Source organism: Engystomops pustulosus, chromosome 2 (assembly GCF_040894005.1).
Source record: "Engystomops pustulosus chromosome 2, aEngPut4.maternal, whole genome shotgun sequence".
NCBI lineage: Eukaryota > Metazoa > Chordata > Amphibia > Anura > Leptodactylidae > Engystomops > Engystomops pustulosus.
In genome coordinates, this window is record NC_092412.1 from 53,256,805 (window position 1) to 53,281,806 (window position 25,002).

Consider the following 25,002-nt stretch of genomic DNA (forward strand, 5'->3'; position numbering starts at 1 on the left):
TTGACATAGTACTTTCTTGGTAGAGTTTCAGACAAGTATGATTTATAGGGGAAGATTTACCAGGACTTGTACGCCAGTTTTCTGGCACACAAGCCCAAGAGAATAATTGGAATTTCTAGTGGACCACTAGTAATTCATTTGGGATACAATGGACCCCCATTCTCTTGATCTGTGGGGGTCGCTCACCAATCAGTACATTATCCCCTGTCCTGTAGATAGGACATAACTTGTTGTGACCTGAATACCCCTTAAATGGTTTATTCACATGTGGCAGACATGGTTGCCAAAATGTATTGGACTGTACCAGTCAGTGTCAGCTGGGGGGTGTAATTGGTACCATAACCCATATTCGATGTATTTCATATGTGCATCCAGAAATAACCATTAACAATATGGTAAGTAAGACAAGTAGAAAATAAAACACAGGAGGCTTCTTATTTTAAATACAAAATGCTTGATCTTTAATAGGTAATGTGCAGGGACAATTTCTGGCGGCACCAGGGTCCTGCCATTATCATAATACATACACACTAAGATGTACCAGTCTGGTATGGAGTAGCACTGTGGATGTAACATGTCAAAGGTCTCAACCTCATGGGGCGTGTGTACAAATCTCTTAATCTGTTCATATAACGTCTCTTAACTTGAAGAAGCAAAACATGTCCGAATAGTACAAGACAGGGTGCAGTCACCAGAAAGGATGCAATTGTTGGTGCAGATCTGGTTATTGTGGTTCTCCTCTGGTTACTTATTAAACTACTGATACAGATCGGAGCTAACATCACAGATCATCAGCTTGGTTGATATGGGTGACAATGTAATTTCAAAAAATATCGTGTCCCCTCCAAACTATAGAAGCAACCAAATTGTGGGCTTCACCAGTATCTTATGAGTACACTAGGAATTATAATCCTCAAGACCAGAACCATAATCATAGTTCTGGGGTACAATATGTCCACCTTGTGATATGTGAAGTTATTAATTAATGGCTAACATCGGTTTAGCCCATAAAATCTCTGATTCGGTTGCGTCCGGTCTACTCGCATTCCAACCTGGAATGCTGGGAGTTGTAATCTTGCAAAAGCTGTAAAGCCACCAGTTGGAGCCCCCTTATGTTAGTGTAATGGTCAATAACAATCCTAAACAAGCACCTTTGATAGTAAAAGAAATAACATTTGATGTGAGCTAATAGAGGGTTACCTCCGTATAACATCTATCATTTCAACCTTCATTTTATGATATAGATAAGTGACGTCATGCACCTGCAGACCAGGATTCATGCCCTGCCAGTCTACGCTCCATCCATACACACAGCACATAAGATCTCTGTAGAAGCATTGGCTAGTACATGCTGTGATTTTCATCTCTTGTATACCTCCTCTTTGGTCTGCAGAATAAATACATTCTTTAACACGTTAGGTTCTAGTGATAACCACGTCCTAGGTGAAAGGTCTCTTCTACTTTGTTCTAAATACATATTCTTTCAACCATACTGTATATTCCATGCAAATGGCATTTCTCAAGGGAACCATGTCAATATGTCACTTTGGGGCTACGTATGGCTTTCGGTAGAGATAGCTGTTATTTACACTAGAGCCTGTGATCCGCTTATTGTATTACCTATATATTGTGTTACTGCATTTATTACAAACTATTTAGCACTTGTGATAATATAAAGTGGGTCAACTTAAAGGGTTGTCTCATTATTAAAAAAAAAAAATCCAATTAACTTGGTAAAATATAGGAAGGAATCCTTCATCTATTACCCATATCAATTATTCAGGGCAGAAACTAGCTACAAAGAGTGTGGTCTTGAACTGCTTGAAGACAGAAGACGAGATAAGTCGTCTAAATTAACTAGCTGTTACGGCATTTAGACGATCTATATCGTCATGCAGTTAAAGAGGTCTTTCCATTTCAGCAAATAAATATTATTGTTTGTATGATGAAACTTTATAAAATGTTCCAATACTCGGGTCCTCTGGTTTCCTCCCACACTCCAAAACATACTGGTAGGTTGATTAGATTATGAGCCCCATGGGGACAGGGACTGAATTGGCAGGTTTTGTACAGCGCTGTGTAATCTGAGTGCGCTATATTAATAAAGGAATTATTATTATTATTAATATACTTCCTGTATTAGTTCCATGTGGTTTTCTAGATCTCTGCTTGCTGTCAATCTATAGGAAACTTCATCATTTATTTCCATTAGGTAGAAATGTGTCCCACATCATATGATGTCAAGTGCGTGGCTCATTATATCACATGGCTCTGATTACTCTCTGTGATACTAAGGAGCTATGCACCTGTGTGACATCACATGACCAGGGACAGATTTCAATCCAATGGAAACAAACCATTAAGCTTTCTATAGAATGACAGCAAGCAGAGATCTAGAAATGAGAGAGGAATTGATATATAAAGTATATTGGGAAATTGTATAACTTCTCATTGTACAAACAATAACATTTATTTGATGAAACAGATATACCCTTAAAATACCCAGCATATCCATGCATTGCAAGGATAGGCCAGTCATTTTAATGAGACCTGTGTTAGGAGGACCCAGCATGTCCATGCATTACATGGACAGACCAGTAATAAATAAGAACTGTGTGATTCCTCATTGTTCCTGCAGGGGTGCTGCAGGGAAATGAGACACAATTGATCACTCTGTGATCTGCTTCCTTTTCTGGAATTGTCTAGTTGTTTTGTTAAAAGCAGACAACCAATTTAAGTAAATAAATTAATCAAATAATTACATTTAAATAAATTTACATATTTCAATAACAAAAACTGTAATTAAATTCTTCTTTGATATTTAACAATATTACATTATAATCATATATCCAAGAATAACAAAATCTTTTTCTACAATGTATATCCATTTTAGAGCTGATATGGCATGTAACGTGTTTCGCTGGAATATGTTCTTTAGAGTTTGATGTATCTAAGTATAGCTAAGTATAGATCCAATAGTAAAATGCAGTCTTCAATGTGGGTCTGATATGCAGTCATTATAAATGTCATCAACATCCTCTTATTCTGAATTTGAAGAAAATCCTTTTTAAATTCCTTAAAGCGCAACCGTCACCAGGAATGTGATTTTTAGCTGGTGACAGGTTCCAATAGCCTATGCTGTGCTGATAAAAATGACTGTCAACATTCTGAATCATTTCAGTACTTTATAAAACTTTATTACACATTACCTGGTTCCCTGCTAGCATTGTGTGGTGAGTCCCGAAGGAGGCTGCAGCCTTTTTGTGTGCCTTTGTCAGACTACTTTCCTCCACACTCATCCAGCACCCAAACCCCTCCAGTCTTCCTGTCATGTGGATTGCGCAGGCATAGGAGGGAGGGGGATGGTGTGGAGTAGATGCTGAATGCATGAGGAAATTAAAAAGATATTAAACTCATATAAACTGCTGCAATGATTCAAAATGCTGACAAAGTCATTATGTTTTACATCAGCACAGCATAGGTTATTGGAACCTATCAGCAGCTAAAAAATCACATTCTTGGTGACAGGTTCACTTTAAAGAGTTGTCATTCTGTATAGGTGGATGTGTGTTTCTACTTTGTGTATTTCCAACTTTTCATACATGTAGTAATGAGCAAAATGTGATTACTTTGTAGATTTGGCTAATGTGATAGGTGTTAGTTAAATTGTGACAAGAACATACCACCCAACATCTGTATTCCTATTGGCTGAACAATTTTTAGTCCAACCTAGGAACAGTCCTAAACACCTTTTAGGCATATTTGTACAAATCCCACCTACTTTGAGCCCCATTTCATGGGACAATCCTACAAAAAGTGGTATATTTGGAAGGCATGCATCTATACACAAGTGATATAATTCTAGTTAGTGGCTGACAACCCAAAAATCCTACAATTCAGTTACATCTGTTTTTGAATTTTATATAGATGTTTACTAGGGTTAGCTGTCTATCCATTGTAAGCAAACCAGAACCTTAGTCTGAAGAGAGCATTATGATGATCAGGTCGATAGACCAATAGCTTGGACCGATACATAATGGACACAAAATGGCCGCCCCTTTCAGTTTTTCCCCTCACAGGGATATTAGGGACTACATTATGGAGTTTTTTTTAAATTGAATAGTTACTTACATTTATTTATGTACAGTTTGTCCATAGAACCATTATGTAAGACAGCATATCTACATATCTTGTCTTGATATCCTTTTTGAAGTGAGTGCTCTGATCTGTGATTGCTACAGGTCTGCACAACAGAGCTTTTGACACATTGGGGGACATTTATCAGGGCTTGTACGCTAGCTCTGATATCATAATTCCTTATGAACCCCCAGCAAGCAAGCATGCATGGAGTGGCATGAAGTAAGGCATCCTGATGTACCTAGGGCACCCAAGTGGTGGGACTTTCATCATATGCCCCCCATAAATGTCCCCCATTGTGTGCGACTATATGAAGCCTCAGCATTGTATAGAGGTAGAGTTATTAAATGTTAAACTGGCCATACATACTACATTACTGTTAGCCAAATCTACCAATTTTGGTACAACCAGCCATTGTATAGGGCTTTGCTGACTATTCCCCTAGAAAAGATGTTGAGAAAAATTTCGAGTATCTTACTTACTACTACATTTCTGTAGTACACAGGGAGGTTGGCCAAACAGGTATTCAGGCAAAAACCATTTAATATGTATGGCCAACTTTACTCTGAAGGTCCATATAAGGGTTTTATATAAGGTTAAAACCCTTTGTATAACCCAGCACAGTTTGTTATTTCGGGACTGGAGGGAATTCTCCATGTAGATACAGGCAGTCCCCGGGTTACGTACATGATAGGGTCCGGAGGTTTGTTCTTAAGTTGAATTTGTACGCAAGTCGAAACTATATATTTTATAATTGTAGTTCCAGACAAAAAAAATTTGGGCCCCAGTGACAATTGGAGTTTAGACATTTTTTTGCTGTAATGTGACCAATGATTATCAATAAAGCTTCATTACAGACACCTTGCAGCTGATTATTACAGTCTGGGAAAGCTTCACCAGTCAGAGGGGTCTGTCTGTAACTATGGGTTGTCTGTAAGTCAGGTGTCCTTAAGTAGGGGACCGCCTGTATAACCTAAATTAGCCAAAATGTTTTAGTAATAATGGGGAAAACTTTGGAGAGACCATTACAAAATACCATAAGCAGCATGAAGGATAATCTGTGACATAATCACCAAGCAATCGCACCCTGAAATCTAACACCTGCATAGAAAGCAATGGAGTCACTAGTTTAATGGCAGAAAGTCTGGATTCAAATGGCCATAATATGTCTGTATTAAATGGATCGTTTTACATCCCTATCCCTTATGTGGGTCTAATGACTTGAACACATGAGAGCGTCGAAGCATGGTCTGTATAAAATGTATTATGACAGTGAGAATCTCATTCATCTTTAATTTAAAGTCTATAATTAAAATAACCAAATAGCACAGGATTGTACATTCATCTAATCTTAAACCTCCTAATAAAATGTTCTATTCATTAATATGTATGCTTAGGTGTAATATGGAAACCACATAATTGAATGCAACATTGAGGTCACCCTATCTGATCTTATTAGTTTAGGGTGATGGAAGTAGCTAGAAATCTTTCATTACGATCTAACCGCCTCCATGTGCTTCCGCCTTTGTATACAAATCAGCACTCTCCTATGGCCTACATATATATCAGAGGCATAGCACCTTAAATGTCTGCTTCCTTTAGCACCCTTTGTAGAAATTTGCTCTGTAACCAAGTTCCTACATAAAAGCCTCACAAACCATCTCTAACCCTAAAAAGCATCTTGCAAATTATACCCAGAAGTGTACATAGCTAAGTGGCAGGAAACTGCTAGGCCCCAACTACCAAATATTTGATCTACTGTCTATAGAATCTGTCTCTTTGTATCGAGAGGAGACATCTTACCGGCCTCTTAAGGCTCCAGGGCCTGGGTGCAACCGCACTCAAGTTACGCCCCTTGCTAAGAGGTGAATCGTAATTTACATTGCACATTGTAATTTACATTAGTTCCTCATAGTGCCACAATACAATGAAACCTCTTTGTGAAGACTACCCACGTATCCATATTTGTTGGTTTCACCATATACAATCCATAATACCCATCTTCTTTGCCAAGACCACCCCATTTTCGGTGCACTTTTGGCTAGGCTTCTCAAAGAGGCGTCTCTGTATTTATTAGAATCTATTTAAGATGGGGACTATCGGGTCTCGTCCACAAAGTTTCTGTTGTCATGGCTGAAGGGTATATACATCTGTGAGTATAAATATTTCTAGAGAAAAAAAATGGATGTCAATTTGTGGTTTAATGCAAGGCTGGTTTACAGAGCGTAGCACCAATGAGAATCTGTCACAGGATGTCTATAGTACAGTGTGACTCGTAAGACATTTTATAAAGGACCGATAAGACATAAGGTCCATTTCTGTTTATATAAAAGACATGCTTCTAACAATCACAAATTTACCTATTTCAGCACAAAGTAAACCCGAGGCAGTGATCTGTGTAGGAAGCTCTGTCTGCCTCTAAATCTATAGTAGGATATAGTAGGGAGCCACATGGGGTTAAAGAGCAGATTTGTTCTTCATGCATAAATACAGAATAAGGGCTATTGAAGCTCACCTCATGTATTATGGACCAATAATTTGTGCCTATTATTCGTTGTGCCCCTTTTCGTAACCTGGGCGAGTCTCCTGTCCAATCTAGGTGAGTTCCTATACATTATAACCTCTTATGGGTTAAAACTTCCATTTATAAGGCCAAAACCTGAGCATTGAAAATCCTCTTGGTTGATCAGTGAGAAAAAACTTTGGTTCTTTGAGTAAAATACTGTTCATCAAACCATAGTGAGTATCGTAGAACCAGTTCTAGAAGCCACTAGAGACATGTCTCCAGTATTGTCCTATGTCTGTACATAAGGGACCACCTGGCATGAGCAGGAAATACTCTGAAGCCCTTATCATGATGATATATTCTTACGTTGGGTTCACATGTTGAGATTCACTTCATTGACACCATTGCACCAACCTGTGCATGCCCTTTCTGTGATGGAAACTTGTGAACCCGACTGTAGAGAAATTACAGTAATTTTTGTCATTTGGTTTTATAACCACCTAGTATTACCATACCATCACTAAGATTTTATTCACCAGGAGAGAAGATAGAATTCACTAGCGTTGTATTTAAATATAGCACAAATGCCCCCCCCCCATATGATCTCTGCATAATGGAGGCAGGTCAGTAGATAATGATCCTTATGATGTCATGTCATGATCATCTTACAAATGACATCACAAATCACTTTCTGCTTTGGTATAGGTGTTAAATATAGACTTTTTGTATGACAGCATTGTACAGATCAATGTGTACAAACTGGTCAACTCATGGAACATGACTGGTAGTGATGAAGAATGGGACCTGCAAAAACTAGTAGACAGCCCTTTTAGACGATTGTTTATAAGAAGACCAACCAATCCATTAGGAAGACTGAATCTCAGAAAAATCACAAATTCTGTATTACTAAGTGAGATTGTAAAGTGTATGGGATATGCAGGTCTCCATTCTCTTAAGGAGATGTGTATACTGCAAGGAACCTTCTGAACGTATCCTGACTACAAGGCATACCCAGGTTTTATCATCCCCCAAAAGAAATATACTTAATCGACATCATGTTTATCTATACGAGAAATTACAAGACACCTTTTCATATCAGATCCGCATGCATTTCAATTGTAAGGTGACCATACCATTCATAGGACTGTTATTTCCACCAATTTCCATCAAATATATGGGGATGTTCTAATTCTTTCCCAATGTCAGATATTAGGGGAAAGAAAGGTCAAATAGGAGATTAATCACCATTAGAGGTGTCCTACGGCAGGCTATTCCTTCTTCCAAAATGAGAACACATGCATGCTTGGTGTATGGCCATATTCAACATTATAAGCAAGTTCGGTAACTCTTCTTTATCAATCTCCGATTAGAATTGCTATATAAACAATATATTGTGCTGTAAAATGGCTCAGCATAGGAGCTTAGTTACTTAAAGGTAAATGTGCACTGTGCAAAATTAGCTGTGGGAATATTTACCCAGCACATGTTCCTAATACTTGTTGAAGCATACAGGTAATTGACCTTGTAGATGCATACCATAGATTCCCAAAATGTTGTTTGGTGATGGGTTTATATGATTCCTACTAAATCGGAGCATAGACAAAGTTTAGTGATTAGTTTAATGATTGTTTTGGCTGTTGCACATCCTTAATGTATTATACGGCAATTTTTTGAGCTAGGAGAACATGGTGACATAAATATGTTACGTCATCTCATCTGATATTGTGACGTTCATATGTTAGTTGCTATTTAGCCCTAAACTTATTGTGGGATATTTATGAAGATCTGCATTTTCTACCCCAGTCTTTATATGACCTGCCACTAGGGGGCATTTTATCATAATTGGGGGCAAAACATGTGGCTGTCCTCGAGCAGATTTTGATAAATCTCTACCAATAAGACTAGGGCTATACAATACTGCAAAAAAGAGGAGTTTTTGTTTTTAGAAATTTTATGCAAATATTAATGCCCCATAATGATATAGTAAATGTACATCACATTGTAAAGTTCTGTTCTGCACAGTGACTCAATAACCTGCCTTTAGTAACTAAGCTCCATTACACTTAACTCCATTAAATGCAGTCTGAATAACATTCTAGCATGCTGTCTTTCTCTAAAGACCCTGAAAATCTGAAGACTATACCATGTGGCGATAAGTCTTACATTTAATGTACAGTATTGAATCAACCAATTTAAAGCACTTCTAACCCAAAAATACGGGTTTATTTCTTTATCCAATAACATTCACAAATCCACATGTAGATGTCTTAAAATAGTAGGAAGGTTTTTTTTGCCAAGTGCAACTAGAGTAAATAACTTTGAAGGTCTCACAAGTGACATATGATCAGGGCTCCATATATATGTGAACCTGCCGATCCTGATGGTATAAAAGACTTCTTAAGTATATGGGGAAGCCTCCTAACTATACCAAAGGCCTCATGCACACGAACATGTGTATTTTGCAGGTCCAAAGGCACATGAACGTTGCTTTTGGTCCAACTGCTATCGGCCCTTCGCCCGGCCGATGTCACCTTGACATGAGAGGCAATCACCCTCGGATCTCCATAGTGAGTGACTGCCCAAGCTGAAAACATAGCAGTCGGCACATTCATGGCATGGTGATGCACAGTGAATACACCCTGTCATGAACATGCCCAATAGAAACCGATGGGGTCGTGAGTTAGCTTCTGTTTGTGTGGCTAGCTCAAGGTCAAAGCACAGGGTAGTGTGCATGAGGCTAATGATGGTGATGAGGAAAGGAAGGTCTAGCTATGTTAAATTTTATCATGTTTTATCCTTTGTTCCATGGGGGATAAACTGCTTCCAGAAGCAAGTAGCAAAGTCCTTACTCCCCTCTCCCCATCTAATGCAATGTATACTTGGCCAAACCAAGAGGTCATATGTATGGAGTTTTGGAGGACAACTACTGAAAGTACATGGGCATATTCACAATTTTTATTAATTTAAAATAAAAAAATCCAAATAGTTTTTTGTTGAACTTCTGGGGCACCTTTGTTGTGTTTGGGTTACTAGGGAACTGCTGGAGTCTTATAGGTGACTTAAATGGGTATTTCAATAATGACATGGGCATGGAATAAATATCTGGAGGGGCCAACAATTTATGAAGTGGTAACAGATCATACAGAAAAAAAAACATATTTATGGATATTAAAATCTTTTTGGAATTAAAATTCTTAGTAGTTATTTCGGGGTTGTTTCTATTCTTTTTTTAAACATATAATGCATTCTCTGTGACAGGTCTCCTTTTTCAGAAAACTGATATCTAATATACATCATATCCGTATAGTGCGCTAGCATTCATGAGCTTCCATTCATGAGATCCATTTCTAGGGATACAATGGAAAATTGAGACGCATGATTGTGAATCTCATAGACACATCCTACAACAATTTGTGAATGTTACAAGATGGCATCCTATTTTGGATCACCTTTTATTTTAGGGGTAGTAGTGCTTTAAGTTAAGTTACACAGTGATTGAACCATCACGACTTGCACAGTGACATTCTACAGACCTGACATGTGGTTCAACAAGAACTGGAGGTAATTTATGAGATTATACCACACCACCCCCTGCAGATATTTGCAGAAAGGAGGCGATTACATCAGTCTGAGCCTTTAACCTCTCACCTGCCAGTACAAAACAGATAGCATTACAGCATAGTAGTCTCTCCTTGGAGTGCAGGCTTATATTTCCAGTGCATCCAAACCTTGATCCCCTGCTAAGTGAGCGGAGACTGTGTGTGTTGTCATTGGGTGTGAAAGGGAAGTGTAGGTCTGCAGTGTGGCTCAGTCTATTCACATATTATGTATTATATTTATAGATTATATTTATATAAATATTTCCTTTATATACAGTCAGGAGGTATCTTTACTCTGGCATCATGACGTCGTCGCAGCCAGTGAATGATCAAGTTCGGTGCTGTCACAGTCGGAGTCATCGTAGAGAACAACATTCTGAAAAAAAAGGGGGAAAAAGTTATATTTACCACTTTTTATGCTGAAGAATCAAATCCTTATAATATTTATTGTATCTGATATATGTTATCTGTTACAAAGAACCTGTCAGCAGAAATTAACCTAATAAACCGTTTCCAGTATGTTGTCAAGCAGATGAATACCTTCCAGATCATACTTCTTTCATGGTCCAGTGTTGGGTATCATCCGGGAAATGAACTTTGAAGTGAGATGTAAATTGGTTGTTCGAAGTAAAAGAGAAAGATAGTTTACCACTAAAGTACAGCTCTCCTTGACACTTCTCTGGCCCTGCATCTTAGGACATCACTAACCGGCTCTTTTGAAACCTGTTGAATGATGTCAATTTTAACAAAGGTGTTGAGGTGGGGAGAGCACGACTTCAGTCTACAATCTATACAGTTTGTATAAACTGGAGTCCTGGGCTGACGAATGGCAGATGAGGTTTGATGTGGATAAATGTAAGGTTATGCACTTGGGACGAGGAAGTGAAAAGTATAATGATGTAAAAATTGGTAAATTTCATGGTAAAACATATGAAGAATAAGACTTGGGGGTATTGGTGGTGGTAAACTTAATTTTTGTGACCAGAGACAGGCAGCTTTTAATAAAGCAAATACAATTATGGGATGTATCAAGAAAGGAATAGATTGTCATGATAAAGATAGTTTTGCCCTTATACAAATCCCTGGTCAGACCACACATGGAATATTGTGTACAGCTTTGGGCACCAGTGTATAAAAAGGACATAGTAAAACTGGAATGGGTGCAGAGGAGAGCAACCAAGATTATTAGGGGAATGGAGTGACTAGACTACAAGGGCAGATTAAGTTTTTGGTTATTCAGTTTAGAGAAAAGACGACTGAGGGGAGACCTCATTACAATGTACAAATACCTGAACGGACAGTACAAGGATCTCTCCAAAGATCTTTTTATACCTAGGCCTGTGACCAGGACAAGGGGACATCCTCTACGCCTAGAGGAGAGACGATTCTACCATCACCATAGACAAAGGTTCTTTACTGTAAGAGCAGTGAGACTATGGGACTCTCTGCCGCAGGAGGTTCTTATGGCTCATAACTTGAACATGTTCATGAGGAGACCAATGATATCACATCTTATGGGAATAAAACTTTTTGTAAGTAGTTACTGTTGATCCAGGGCATTATTCTGACTGCCATATTAGGGGTCTGGAAGTAATTTTTCTCTGCTTTGGGCCAATTGGTATCAGCCTTGCAGCCAAGCACGGGCATATGATAAATAACATACTGCCAGTTTTATATTGGGTCAGTTTCTGCTGCCAGGTTCCCTTTAAAGACATAATCAGTAAATATTAATGCAAAATCATTTTACAGTGCAAATCTTTAAATGTGCATAAGTTTTTTTCCAGTGGCTATACCCTCAGAAGAAGAAGGTAGAAGGTGGTTGTGTACTTCCCTATAAGGACTGACTATATATTAATGTATATGTGAAAGCAGGAGTTGACCCATTGTAATATCACTTTATGTTGAGCCTGTTACACACACTGTATTGTATATTCTTTGTGTTTTATTTTCCAAAATAATAAAAACAGAATTGTAAGAAAAAATGTATATGTGAAAGCATACTGGGGTCTCACCTCTCCTGCAGTCTGCTCATTGCTGAGCTGAGATTTCACTTTCTGGACAACAGCCTCTTTCTCTGACAGACCGTCAGACTGGGTCAAAAGATCCAGTGGAGGTTCTGAGCTTTGAGAAACAAGATCTTCAGAGCGTTCATCAGGTCGCTCATCTGTATTGGTGCTGAGCACATCTGGGGTGACACTGTGGGACAGATCTGTGGTGTTCCCTTCTTCGCCATCTGACAAGTTTTCAGAGCTTGGGGACTGATGTTGAGACATCTCTGCTTGCCACCTGCACAAGAACACAACGTCCAATCATTAACTGTCTCATATATATGTGAAAGTGAAGCTTCTTATTATTATTTTTATTAGTATCATGTTCCATTATTGCCCCCATCTATTTTTCACCAGGAATAATTAATAAAAAAATATAAAATAGTTCTCATCCACCAGCTTGACACATAGGGGCAGATTTACTTACCCGGTCCATTCGCGATCCAGCGGCGCGTTCTCTGCGGTGGATTCGGGTCCGGCCGGGATTCACTAAGGTAGTTCCTCCGACATCCACCAGGTGGCGCTGCTGCGCTGAAGTCCGCTGAAATGCACTCAAGTACACCGGCCTATTCCTGGTGAAGGTAAGTGCAAGCTCCGCGACACTTTTTGTTTTTTAAATACGGCGGGTTTTCTGAATCTGTCGGGTTTTCATTCGGCCACGCCCCCGATTTCCGTCGCGTGCATGCCAGCGCCGATGCGCCAAAATCCGATCACGTGCGCCTAAATCCCGGGGCAATACAGGGAAAAACGGCGCAAATCGGAAATATTCGGGTAACGCGTCGGGAAAACGCGAATCGGGCCCTTAGTAAATGACCCCCATTAAGTGGGGTCACTACTAAAAACCAGAATGAGGGACGCAGATCACCAATGCATTTCACCTTCAGTCTATGGAAAAGTAAAAATGTACCTTTGTCTCCTCTCCAGCTCTAGTTCACTATCCACTTCTCCTTCTTCCTCCTCTGATGATACACCTCGTTTCTAAGGGACAAATAGACATATTGGGTCAGATTTATCAAGCAGTCTGAAAGTCAGAATATTTCCAGTTGCCCATGGCAACCAATCACAGCTCAGCTTTCATTTCACCAGTGCTCATGAATATTTTAAAGCTGAGCTGTGATTGGTTGCCATGGGCAATTGGAAATATTCTGACTTTCAGACACTTGATAAATCTGCCCCATTATTCTATCATACATACAACTTCTATGGATTATGCTTGGCAAAAAATGTTGGAATATAATATACTTTAAGATTTTAGAAGTTTTTCTTTCCCTTCTCTGGATCCAAATTCTTTATCATAAGGTCTCATGCACAGGATCGTGTAATGGGGCCAAGTGAGAGACGCTTTTTATTGCTGCTAACACATGGCTGATTTTACTTTCTATGTGCTTATGCCAACTGCCTGCACCACAAATTATATTGCAGGTCCTATCCCTGTCCGTCCTTGTCAGTCAATTTCTATTTCACCGGCCAATTTCAGACGGGCAATAAACAAGGAATCATGTGCACAAAACACAATTTTCCAATATGCGTTCTGTACTAATTCCTCACAGTTTTATAGATCTCTGCTTGCTGTCATTCTATACAAAGCTTCTACTTTTACTCCCAGTGTACAGAAATCTGACCATGGTCACACAGGTGCACGGCTCGTTGTCATAGAGACTAATCAGAACTGCGTGTTTTAACGAGCCTTGCACCTGTGTGACCATAGACAGAATACTCTAGTAAATGTAGAAGCTTTCTATATAGTGATAGCAAGCAAAGATCTAGAAAACTGTGAAAAATTGATATAGAAAGTTTATTGGAAAGTTGTATAACTTCTTATAATACATATTTTTAATACATACACTTTTATACTACATATAAAAATGTTTTTTCTCTCTATAGTCTATCCAGAGTACTATGCAATATTGAGATGTATTGGGGCCTATAAGTACCTAGATGATCCTAAACAAAGTACATTTTTAAACAGCTTTATTTCAGGCTGCATGAAATAAAGCGACAAGTGTCGATTCCACAATTTTGCTTATTTTCTGACACTCATGCCTTTTTTATTCTTTGTAGCTCAATTTGGGAACAGCCTTTGAACCCCTTTTTTGCACTTCTAGTTTCCCAACACTCTCTTTTGTGTGCCTCTTAATGAATATGGGCACAGGACCACTGGCGGGGGTAATTTTAAGACTAATAAATTCCCCCTCAATTGGTTTTATAGAAGCCTTTAAGGTAATTGAAAACAAATCCAAACACTTTTATACACAGTACCTTCCAAAATAGGTAGTAAATCAATTTTGGATAGTTAAAATTTAATAATTTTGTATACTGTTGTTTCTGTGTTACTGCATTTGGCTTAAGAGTATGATGTACCTTGCTTCACAAAACATTGATTTCTGTTTTGTGTCCCTTCTGTTTTCTTTCATTAATTACATATATAATATTAAGAGAAATTGTTCAACATGTAGTCTATTCTGCAAACATACTAAGCATACTATAACCAGGCATCATGTTATAGGGCAGAAAGAACCGAGTGCATTCTCCATAGTGTCCTATCTGCAGGCAGCATCTTATAGTGCAGAAGCAACTGATTAGATTGTACATAGTGTCCTATCTGCAGACAGCATGTTATAAGCAGAAGGAACTGAACAAATTGTACAGTGTCTTATTTGCAGGCAGCATGTTATAGAGCAGAAGGAACTGAGTAGATTGTACACAGTGTCCTATGGGCAGCAGGGCCAAATCTGCTGTGAGGCAAGATGAAAATCTTGCCTCAGGCGGCAGAATGTAGAACCCTTTACAGAGCGGCGAAATTTGCGATTTGGGAGCCCGTTGACGCCCGAATCGCCCCCCAGCTTAATAAATCTCGCCTGTCTCTTTAAGACACAGGCGTGATTTATATGCGGAGCGACACACCGCCTATCTGGCTGCTGGCGTCGCTCCGTTCTATGCAGCAACACAGGCGGCAGATGATGAGAAGACCGAGCAGCATGCTGTGGGAGCACCCTGCCGCGAGGGGAGTATAAGTTTTATTATTTTTCATGTACTCTTATTAATTAAATGTGGCTAATAAGGGGTGAATACTGATATAATGGGGTATGGGTGGAGAGGTTTCTGTATATATTTATATTATTTATATGTGGCCAGAATCGTTTAATACTGGGGGGAGGGGGGTGCTGCATATATTATATGGGGCCAGAATTGTTTTATACTGGGGGGTGCTGTATATATTATATGGCGACTGAATCATTTTATACTGGGGGGGGGGTTGGGGTGCTGTATATATTATATGGGTCCAGAATCATTTTATACTGGGGGGTGCAGTATATATTTTATAGGGCCAGAATCATTTTATACTGGGGGTGTGCTGTATATATTATATGGGGCCAGAATCATTTTATACTAAGGGGGGTGCTCTATATATTATTTGGGGCCAGAAGTGCCTTAAGCCCATAACAGCCCAATCTGACCAGAAGTCCTGGGGAACAGACCATGCAAGTCTTAAGGGAAAAATTAGGAAACAATTGGAGTAAAATTTTAGGATAAATTTTAAAGATATTCATAAAATAGCTTTCTTTATTGGATAAACAACTGGAATTTACTTTTTTACTTTCTTCACAGACATGCCTTGGATATTCGGGAACACTATGAACGCAAGTTACAGAGAGCTAATACAGGCAGTCCCCGGGTTACATACAAGATAGGGTCTGGAGGTTTGTTCTTAAGTTGAATTTGTATGTAAGTCGAAACTGTATATTTTATAATTGAAGTTCTAGACAATTTTTTTTCTTTTGTCCCAGTGATAATTGGAGTTTCAAAATTTTTGCTGTAATTGGACCAAGGATTATCAATAAATCATCATTACAGACACCTTACAGCTGATCATTGCAGTCTGGGACTATAGTAAAGCATCCAGAGAGCTTCACCAGAGGTTACAGTGGGCAGAGGGGTCCGTCTGTAACTATGGGTTGTCTGTAAGTCGGGTGTCCTTAAGTAGGGGACCGCCTGTACATTGTATGTGGAACTGAATTCACTGATGCTGCAGCTGGAGTTGAAGGAGAGGGAGTTGCTAAGGTGAGTAAGAAATATATTTGACTAGGGCAGTGGTGGCGAACCTAGGGCACGGGTGCCAGAGGTGGCACTTAGAGCCCTCTCTTTGGGCACCCAGGCCATCATCCAGCACAAAGGTCACCATTAGTTTACTATGTATTTTCTGCACTATAACCTGCCTGCAGATTGGACTAAATTTTCAATATGACAGGTTCCCTTCAAGGTTCCTTTTAAAATATCAATTCTCCAGATAATTCTAACTAGATAAGGAATGTATTTAATACATTTGCTTTTTTATAGTATCTAACGTCTTACCTGGCTTCTGGTTACCGCTGCTCTGTATAGCATCGCTGCTGGTGTCAAGTGTTGCCCCCCTCTAGCTGATCTGCTACCAGTTGCCCTCCCTGATGGGGATTCTGGGCTTGGAGGTCCAGGTAATGAACGGACTGGGGAGCATTCAGCACTTTGGCTCTCTCTACGAGCTTCTGCCTCCAGCGGGGTGCAAAGCAGGTCTGGACTGGAGGAAGATAGGGGATGTGGGTCACGTGGAGGTGGTTGACTCTGAGGAGTAGGCTCGGGAGTCACAGCTGCCCTCAAATTGACCATGTCTTTTGCTTTTCGATAACGTGGCTTTCCCCGCCGTCCTCGTCCTGGAGATGGAGGTAATTTCTGGCAGCCAGTTGGAGTTGATGGAGATAAGACAGAGTCGCCTTTAGGTAGGAGGGCTTCAGATTTCAAGATGTCTGGTCTGTAATAAAAGAAACCATGTATGAGATAAACATAAAATGTAAAACAGGTGCATTTTTAAGACACTTTGTACATTTTACCTCTTTCCATGTGGAGATAGTTTCTGTGGCACATTTCGCTTTTTAATGAGTTTTTCCACAGTGCTTGATGGCCGAGGTTGCTGACGCAAAAAGGTAGGATATTTCTTATCAATGACCTGTTCTCTCCTGCAAATGAACAAAAACTTAGATTGCTATTTCAGATAAAATAAATACCAATGTTCAAGAATAGAAATCTATCTCTGTAAATACTCTAAGTTACCCCCTAGTCCAGTGATGACGAACCTTTTAGGGACCGAGTGCTGAAACTACAAGCAAAAGCCATATATTTTTCACAAAGGCCAATTAAAAGTAACAGGTTTCAAACGTATTGGCCCCCTGAGGACACCAATAGAGAAGAAAGAAGGAGAAATTTGTATTATTATTGTAGTTTCGCTCTAAAGTCCCCTTTACCGGATGAATCACAGGTCCAGAGAAGAGGCTACAATGATAATCAAGCTATGTCCACACCTCCTTGATTCAGGTCTTGAGTCCTGAATGGTGACCTTTGTGCTGGATGATGGCCTGGGTGCCCAAAGAGAGGGCTCTATGTGCCACCTCTGGCACCCGTGCCCTAGGTTCGCCACCACTGCCCTAGTCAAATATATTTCTTACTCACCTTAGCAACTCCCTCTCCTTCAACTCCAACTGCAGCATGAGTGAATTCAGTTCCACATACAATGTATTAGCTCTCTGTAACTTGCGTTCATAGTGTTCCCGAATATCCAAGGCATGTCTGTGAAGAAAGTAAAAAAGTAAATTCCAGTTGTTTATCCAATAAAGAAAACTATTTTATGAATATCTTTAAAATTTATCCTAAAATTTTACTCCAATTGTTTCCTAATTTTTCCCTTAAGACTTGCATGGTCTGTTCCCCAGGACTTCTGGTCAGATTGGGCTTTTATGGACTTAAGGCACTTACAGGGCCCATAGCCACCCAAGTCACCTGTCAAGTTTGATACTACCCTTTACATAATAAGGTGAGGAACCTGAATCCTAGCACTCCTCACACATCTGACAAGGCTCTTCCAGGAGCCTTGAAGATGAAAGCCAACTAAAGGGATCATCCATTTCCAAGAATTTTTGTTTTGGTACCATATGTGATCGAACCATAAATACAAATTAGTCTACCAGGGGGCCCACAATTTTCACAGCACTCATGGTCATGTGAAGGATATACATCTTGTAATTTCTATTAGTCTTAGAGGGATCAGATGCCTCAAAACAATGATGGAAGTTTTTGAAAGTGCTGTTTGCCCCATCATATTTATGAAAATATTTTTTATTTTAGGACGCATCTTCTAGACCCTAGTGTCAAGTGGTTTGTCCCCAAATAAATTTAAAATTCTGCTTTCTCACCGAAGCTCTTCACGGCGTCTTGATATCAGCTCCTCTTCTAAACGTTGTAAACAGGTTCCTTCTGACTTTATTTTCTCAAAATGAAGCCGCACTTCATCCCGCCACTCAGCCTGAGATAACAGCAGAACAAATAATTGAAATGATCATGGTATAAATTGTTATCCCAATTAATAAATTTGAATTTCCGCACCTTAAAGCAAATCTACCATTTGATTTGATGCATTATGAATCAAACATACCTTGAGAATGCTGTAGCTACCCTGATGCAGAAACATATCTTGTTTAATACCTGAGGTGAGTGGTTTTGCTGTAAAAACTATTATAACATTCAGGACCTTGGAAAATCTGGATTCCATTCAGCCTGCTGTTGATACATACATTACACATGGAGCTTCCAGAACTGTCCAGATAGGACTAATCAACCTGAGCTGGATCACTCGTACACAGCAGCTGGGGGATGGTGCAGCGATTGATTACTTCTGCCTGTCAGGTCCAACGCAATGATTACATCATTCTCTGGAGCAGTGCATTCATAATGTAAGAGAAGAAGCGCACAAAACTGACAGAGCCTCATTATTATCATTTTATAATTGTTTTTTTCAGCAAAACTATCACCAGCTCAGGGATTAAACAAGATATGTTTCTGCATCAGTGTAGCAACAGCATTCTCAAGGTATTTTTGGTTTTCCTTTAAGACACTGATTAAGTGTATGGCTGTGGTCACTTCGGTTGTAACTAAGACCACAGCTCTGACCAACGATGATGGCAAATAATGAAATACTATTGAAGTAAATCTACGCCATCATTGGCCATCCCAAGTTGGCAGAGCCCTGTCCGCAATTAGCAACCAGAGAGTATGACCGTGGCCTCCTTTATTTGACCTATCGCTACGGTATCTACAATTTTTAGGTGACCCAATACCAGCCCATTTCAATACACAAATTGTAAGTAAATTAAGATTGATTATGGGCGTGATTAGTAAATTCTGTAAAGAACTGAGCCTATATCTATGTTAAGACCCAGGTTAGTATTTGTGAAGACCACCAGTATTACCTTATATAAATATTCGAATGAAACTAGGAAGTCACCTCTGTAAAAATGGGTCTCAGGATCTAATTGGAGAACAGAGGACTAGGAGATTTTTTAAGGGCTTTCTTATCCAGGTCCAATTACTAGTAATGGTTGGTCTCCAGATCTTCAGATGCACGTTATAAAATGTTTACCTCTAGATTTATAAGAAAAAAATGCATACAATATTTAGCAAAGACAAAAATAGTGGCTAAAAGACAAAAATAGACCTTTTAGGGTGTTCCAATTGAAAACATTTTACAGTGCCTAGTATACTTATACTTATTCAAAGTGAAAACCATTATGGTGGCAAATTTAAAGTAGAGACCTCTGTGGAGAGTAATATACTCAAGTAGTGTAAATTCTGGGGTTTTTCAGAATTTGTCATACACATGGTTGGTCCCTTCTACTAAAAACAGCAGGTTCCACTGATAATAATCTTATGTGTATGATCACATTAACAATGTATGTATTGTGTATTCTGGACCAACTATTTACTTACCTGAGACTGGAAGTAAGTTTCTTGTGGGGTGGATAACACATCAGCAGAGGCAATATCAAGGTGAAGCAGAATTTGCCTAAAGGAAGGTCGATTCCTTGGTTTGCTGTTCCTGAGAAAGTCATAAGAAAGTTGAGCATTAAAGGGGTTCGCCACTTTACCACAGTTTTTTTGAAATGTGTGTGTGTGTAAGTTTGGGGGACATGATATTAGGTAATTTATCAATTAAAAGTTCTGATCGCTTTTTTCATATGTAAAGTGAAGCCTTCTGTCTTTTACCTCATCAGACAGACATTCCTGTCCATAAAATGGCCGCAGATGGAGGGTCATGTGATCTCTATCTGTCCATGAACAATCGCCAAGCCAGAACCTTAGTCTTATATTCATGAATGCTATCATAAGGTCCTGGCAAGGTGGTTGCTCATGGACAGATTAGATCACATGACCCTCCATCTGCGGCCATTTTATGGTCAGGAATGTCTGGCTGATGAGGTAGAAGACAGGAGGCTTCACTTTACATATCAAGTAAGCAATGGAGAACTATTACTAGATTTATATTGGTAAATAACTTAAAGGGGTTTTCCCACGAGACAAGTTAGGCCCTACTCAATGGATAGAGCCTAACTTGCTGATCAGTGGGGGTCTCAATGCTGAAACCCCCGCAGACCGTGAAAACAAGTGGTCCGACGGACCTCTCATCGCTCCTAAGACTAATGTAGCAGACGGACGCGCATGACCGTTCTGCTCTTTTAATCTCTATGGAGCTGACGGAAATTGCTGAGCGCCACGCTCACCGATCTCCGTCAGCTCCATAGAGATTGGTTGCACCCCTCATTTTCACAATCTGCGGGGGGTCTCAGCAAGTTAGGCCCTGTCCTGTGGATAGAGCCTAACTTGTCTTTATGGGAAAACCCCTTTAATATCCTGCCCCCACACTTACACACAAATTACAAAAAAAAATAAGGTAAAGTGGCCAACCCCTTTAATTCACCACAATAAATTTAGAAATTTATTCGTATAATATATTGTATATTTATTATCAATTTATGGTAATATTGAATCCAAATATACTGAAAAGTAGATCTGAAAAACAATATCCTCGGAGATCTAGATGAATAAATAGACCTAACATATAAAGGCCGCTACCCAGATAATCTTAATTCCGCTTGTGGGCATTGTAGTAATTGTTATGAATGCAGAAAGCTTAATTAATGCCCCTGGGTAACAATTAATGTCCTTGGATATGGAATAATGTTTTATTTGTGGCATGGAATTCTCTCCATGTGAAAAGATGATAATAATGTTCCTTCACATTATATACAGGAGGTATTATTCATATGCTAGTAAAAACCATAGTTTCACTATTAAAAGGGTTGTCTCAACAGAAATAATTCCACTTAAAATACAGTTTCAAGGATGATCAGCTGCAGGGGAAATATAATATGACACACATCTGTCAATCTAGTATAATGATTCCTAAATTGGCTCCTATAAAATATAAATAATAGTAAGTTTTAATATTCAGCACTAACCAGCATTGTCGTAGAAGGAGCTTAAATCCATCAGGACAACTAGATGGTACTGGAAGATGCAGACTATTGCTGCCAACACCCCATATTATAGCTGAAGAATCCACGTCTTTATAGGGTATCTCTCCAGTCAGAAGTTCCCAAAGCACCACTCCAAAAGACCTAAAAGTAAATCACAGAAAAACACAACTGATCAGTACACATCAATACCAAACATGTCAATTTTTAATATAAAGCACAGTAATAATTTTTAGAATACTGAATCTTAAGCCTTATAGGGGCACATTTAATTATCTGTCCTGCCCGATCCCCAAAACTGCATTGTCCAACCGGAATGCACATCTGCTGTGATTCACTAAGATCGTGCTCCCAATATGCTTCATGTGTCGCTTCCCCGCTCAGGTCCGCCAGAGTTCACCTTCTTCTTCCTGGTGTATGTAAGTGCATTGTCTTGCGACACAAATTGAATCTTAAATCCCGCACTCAGTCCGAATCAGTTGGATTGTCCGATGGCCCGACCCCCGTTTTCTGTCGCATGAAAGCCGGCGCCATGCCAAAATTTGATTGCATGCGCCACAATCCATTGTTAAATACCTATCACAGAGGCACAAATCCCAAAAAATGTCGGGAAGTCCAACGGAAATGCGATCCGCGGACCCTTAGTAAATAAGCCCCATAATCTGTTCCCATTAATATTGGTTAATTCCTGCATTCCTATAAGATCAATCGGGCAGTAGCTTTTCTTAGAACTCTGTGTTCATTTTATGAATTAAATAAAGTTCTTGGAGGTCAGGATACACATTCTGATATTGTACAATCTTTGCTAATAGAGACACATCTCTTGCACATGAGGGATGGTAAGAGGCAGCCAGTTGTCACTTAGTTCATACATTTACAGGAGACATATCAGAATAATGGCAAGTTCTAAGAAAAGATACAATAACATCCTAGACAAAGGACATCAGTGTCAGTTTGGTTAATGTGTAAAGCTCATCTTACTCTCCTTGTATGTCTGCTGTGAAGACCCCAGACAAACACACATGACACAGCTGCCTTCTTCAGCATCAGAGAAGAATGCCCCTATACTCTGACTCCTCTGCCCACCATTAGGACAGAGAAGCTTTTGTGCTTTGTCCTCTGTTATGGAGAACTGTAGTATCTGGCACATGACAATCTTTTGTCTTTCTTAAATGACAATGTCCTATGTTTCCTTCATATTTGGATGAAAACCCAAGAAGATCTTATTAGCTAAATAAAATACATGTCAGCCAGAAAGACAGCTATGTAAGAAGTCATCCACATGTGTGTGTCTAGCCTTTGGCTGAAGATGATGTGTCGCCCTTTGATGGGTTCAAGGAAAACATTTGAGATTCCTATGTTATGTTGTATTGTCTGGCTTAGAATGTTGTATCAAGTTTCCAGAGACAAAAATTTCTCATGAGTGCCAAAGGAATTTGAATGTTCTATAAAGCGGTTTGCACTTCTATATTTAATCTATGGTTGAAGATCACGTGATTTACTAATTTCCATAAATATACTATATATATCCCAATAGAAGGAATAATACCGGACATAAAATTATTGGTTAATATAATTAACAAAGGTACATTCATTTCCAGTCCTATAGACAGCCAGTGGTTCATCCTCTCTACATCTGTTAGCCCTTGTAAGAACTTGTAGGAGAAAGTGGTTCAATAAGTCAAGGTTGTGAAATAGATTATCATTTATGATCTCACCAGCGGAGAAGCTACAGGGAAAATCTTTGCAGAGCGCTTTGAGTGACTTTGTGTGACATACAATCCATTAGAGAAACAAAGGATCTGCGCTCAATGATTCTCTTCTCTCTTGTGCAGGGTCAGTAGGACAGGTCTCCCAGGGACAGAGAAGAGGCAGCTGCTTTATGGATTTATTACTTGCTTTTAGTGTTACCCATAACCTCTAACCCAAATGCAGGCAAAGATGAAGGGATGCAACGATTCAGCGTCTGCAAATATTTCTTTATGCAGATAACAATAATACCATTTGAAAAGGAAGATTGACAAAAGTCCATGTCATGAAATACATTGTACTACAATTTCTATTGTGTCCACAGTGCTGGTTATGTCATAAAACTGAAAAAAATCTTGAGTGCTTAATATAGCACTATATATTGGAATTAATTTACTAAGTATTCATTATTAATTGTCTTCAAATCAATGTTTTTTTTTTTAAATGTATTCATTGGTAAACAATTTTTTAAATGAATCTGCAGTACTATCTAATGTCCTGTAGATGGTGCTGCAAGCTTTATATACCGCACAAAGTCTCACTGCAGGCCATGATTGTATCTGATGTATAGACCTACAGATAGACTAACATACCATAATCGATAATTATATGCATATTCCATAAAATGTGTTCCACATGCATCATCTTTCAGAATGCCAGTACATGTAGTTTTATAATATTTGTAAAGATACAGCTGCAGAAAATGATATAAGTTGCTACTATAAAGAGAGCTAAGCTTTTGTGTCTAAGCTGCCCTGTGCTTCATACATTTGCTGTAACATATATTGTGTATATATATATATATATATATATATATGATTTCTGTGGGATAAGATATAGTTCATTTAACTCCATACAATTCAACACATCTTCATCCATATGTTGATGGCCCCTCCAGCTACAAAATATTCTGCTGTGTTGTTGTTGAAAAGCATGACCATACATAGAAAACTCTTCAAGGACACTCATATCAACCACTTCACTTTCCAGAGCCAACCACAAGCAACCTGACCTGATCCCAGACATCTCTCCTTTCAATTCTGCTGAACCGCAGTAAATCTCTATGTACATTCTGTTCTTACAGATACTGGTAAGATGCCTAGTTTATATACCTTGATTTAACCCACAGTTATTGTGATATAAAAGGGCTCTACTGAATTAAAAAGGCCATTGTAGCCAAAGCATCTTCTTTAAGTTGTTAGATATTTCAACAATGCCTTGATGTATGCAAAATTTGGGACTTTTTGCCCCTTTTGTGCAACTTTTTTTTAAAAAAATGAGTACATAAGGGCAAGGCAAAAAGCATGCCAGGGTGGGAACATCCTAGCCTGCCATATTACTATAACCTGCTTCAAAAAACTGGAACGGGTTCAGCCAAATATCTATATCAGACTGGACCTGATGTATGACTCATACACAGCATCTGGGGGATAGTGCAGCGATTGATTACTTCTGTCTGTCAGGGACAACACAGTGATGATTTATTCTCGGCTTATACTGGGCAGGACAAGGCTGGAGCAGTGCATAATTAGGATGAGAGGGGCAGCCACAGGGGTGGAAGAGTCTCATTATTATATTTTATTAAAAAAGATTTCTGCATCCGTGTAGCTACAGCATTTTCATGGTAT

General features: G+C 39.1%; 1 protein-coding gene across 2 annotated transcripts in view; it reads right to left on the bottom strand.

The window, feature by feature from the left end:
* Positions 1 to 440: 440 nt before the first annotated feature.
* Positions 441 to 25,002, bottom strand: part of MAP3K12 (mitogen-activated protein kinase kinase kinase 12) — a 90,644-nt gene continuing 66,082 nt past the window's right edge. For both annotated transcript variants that reach the window (XM_072134629.1, XM_072134630.1), the window contains exons 6-14: positions 21,611 to 21,769; positions 20,082 to 20,190; positions 18,512 to 18,621; positions 17,772 to 17,888; positions 17,156 to 17,281; positions 16,644 to 17,076; positions 13,198 to 13,268; positions 12,255 to 12,528; positions 441 to 10,618 (exon numbers count right to left, since the gene is read on the bottom strand). In XM_072134629.1, coding sequence (XP_071990730.1) covers positions 10,544 to 10,618; positions 12,255 to 12,528; positions 13,198 to 13,268; positions 16,644 to 17,076; positions 17,156 to 17,281; positions 17,772 to 17,888; positions 18,512 to 18,621; positions 20,082 to 20,190; positions 21,611 to 21,769 — 1,474 coding nt within the window. In that variant the 3' untranslated portion in view covers positions 441 to 10,543. The remainder of the gene's footprint in view (positions 10,619 to 12,254; positions 12,529 to 13,197; positions 13,269 to 16,643; positions 17,077 to 17,155; positions 17,282 to 17,771; positions 17,889 to 18,511; positions 18,622 to 20,081; positions 20,191 to 21,610; positions 21,770 to 25,002) is intronic.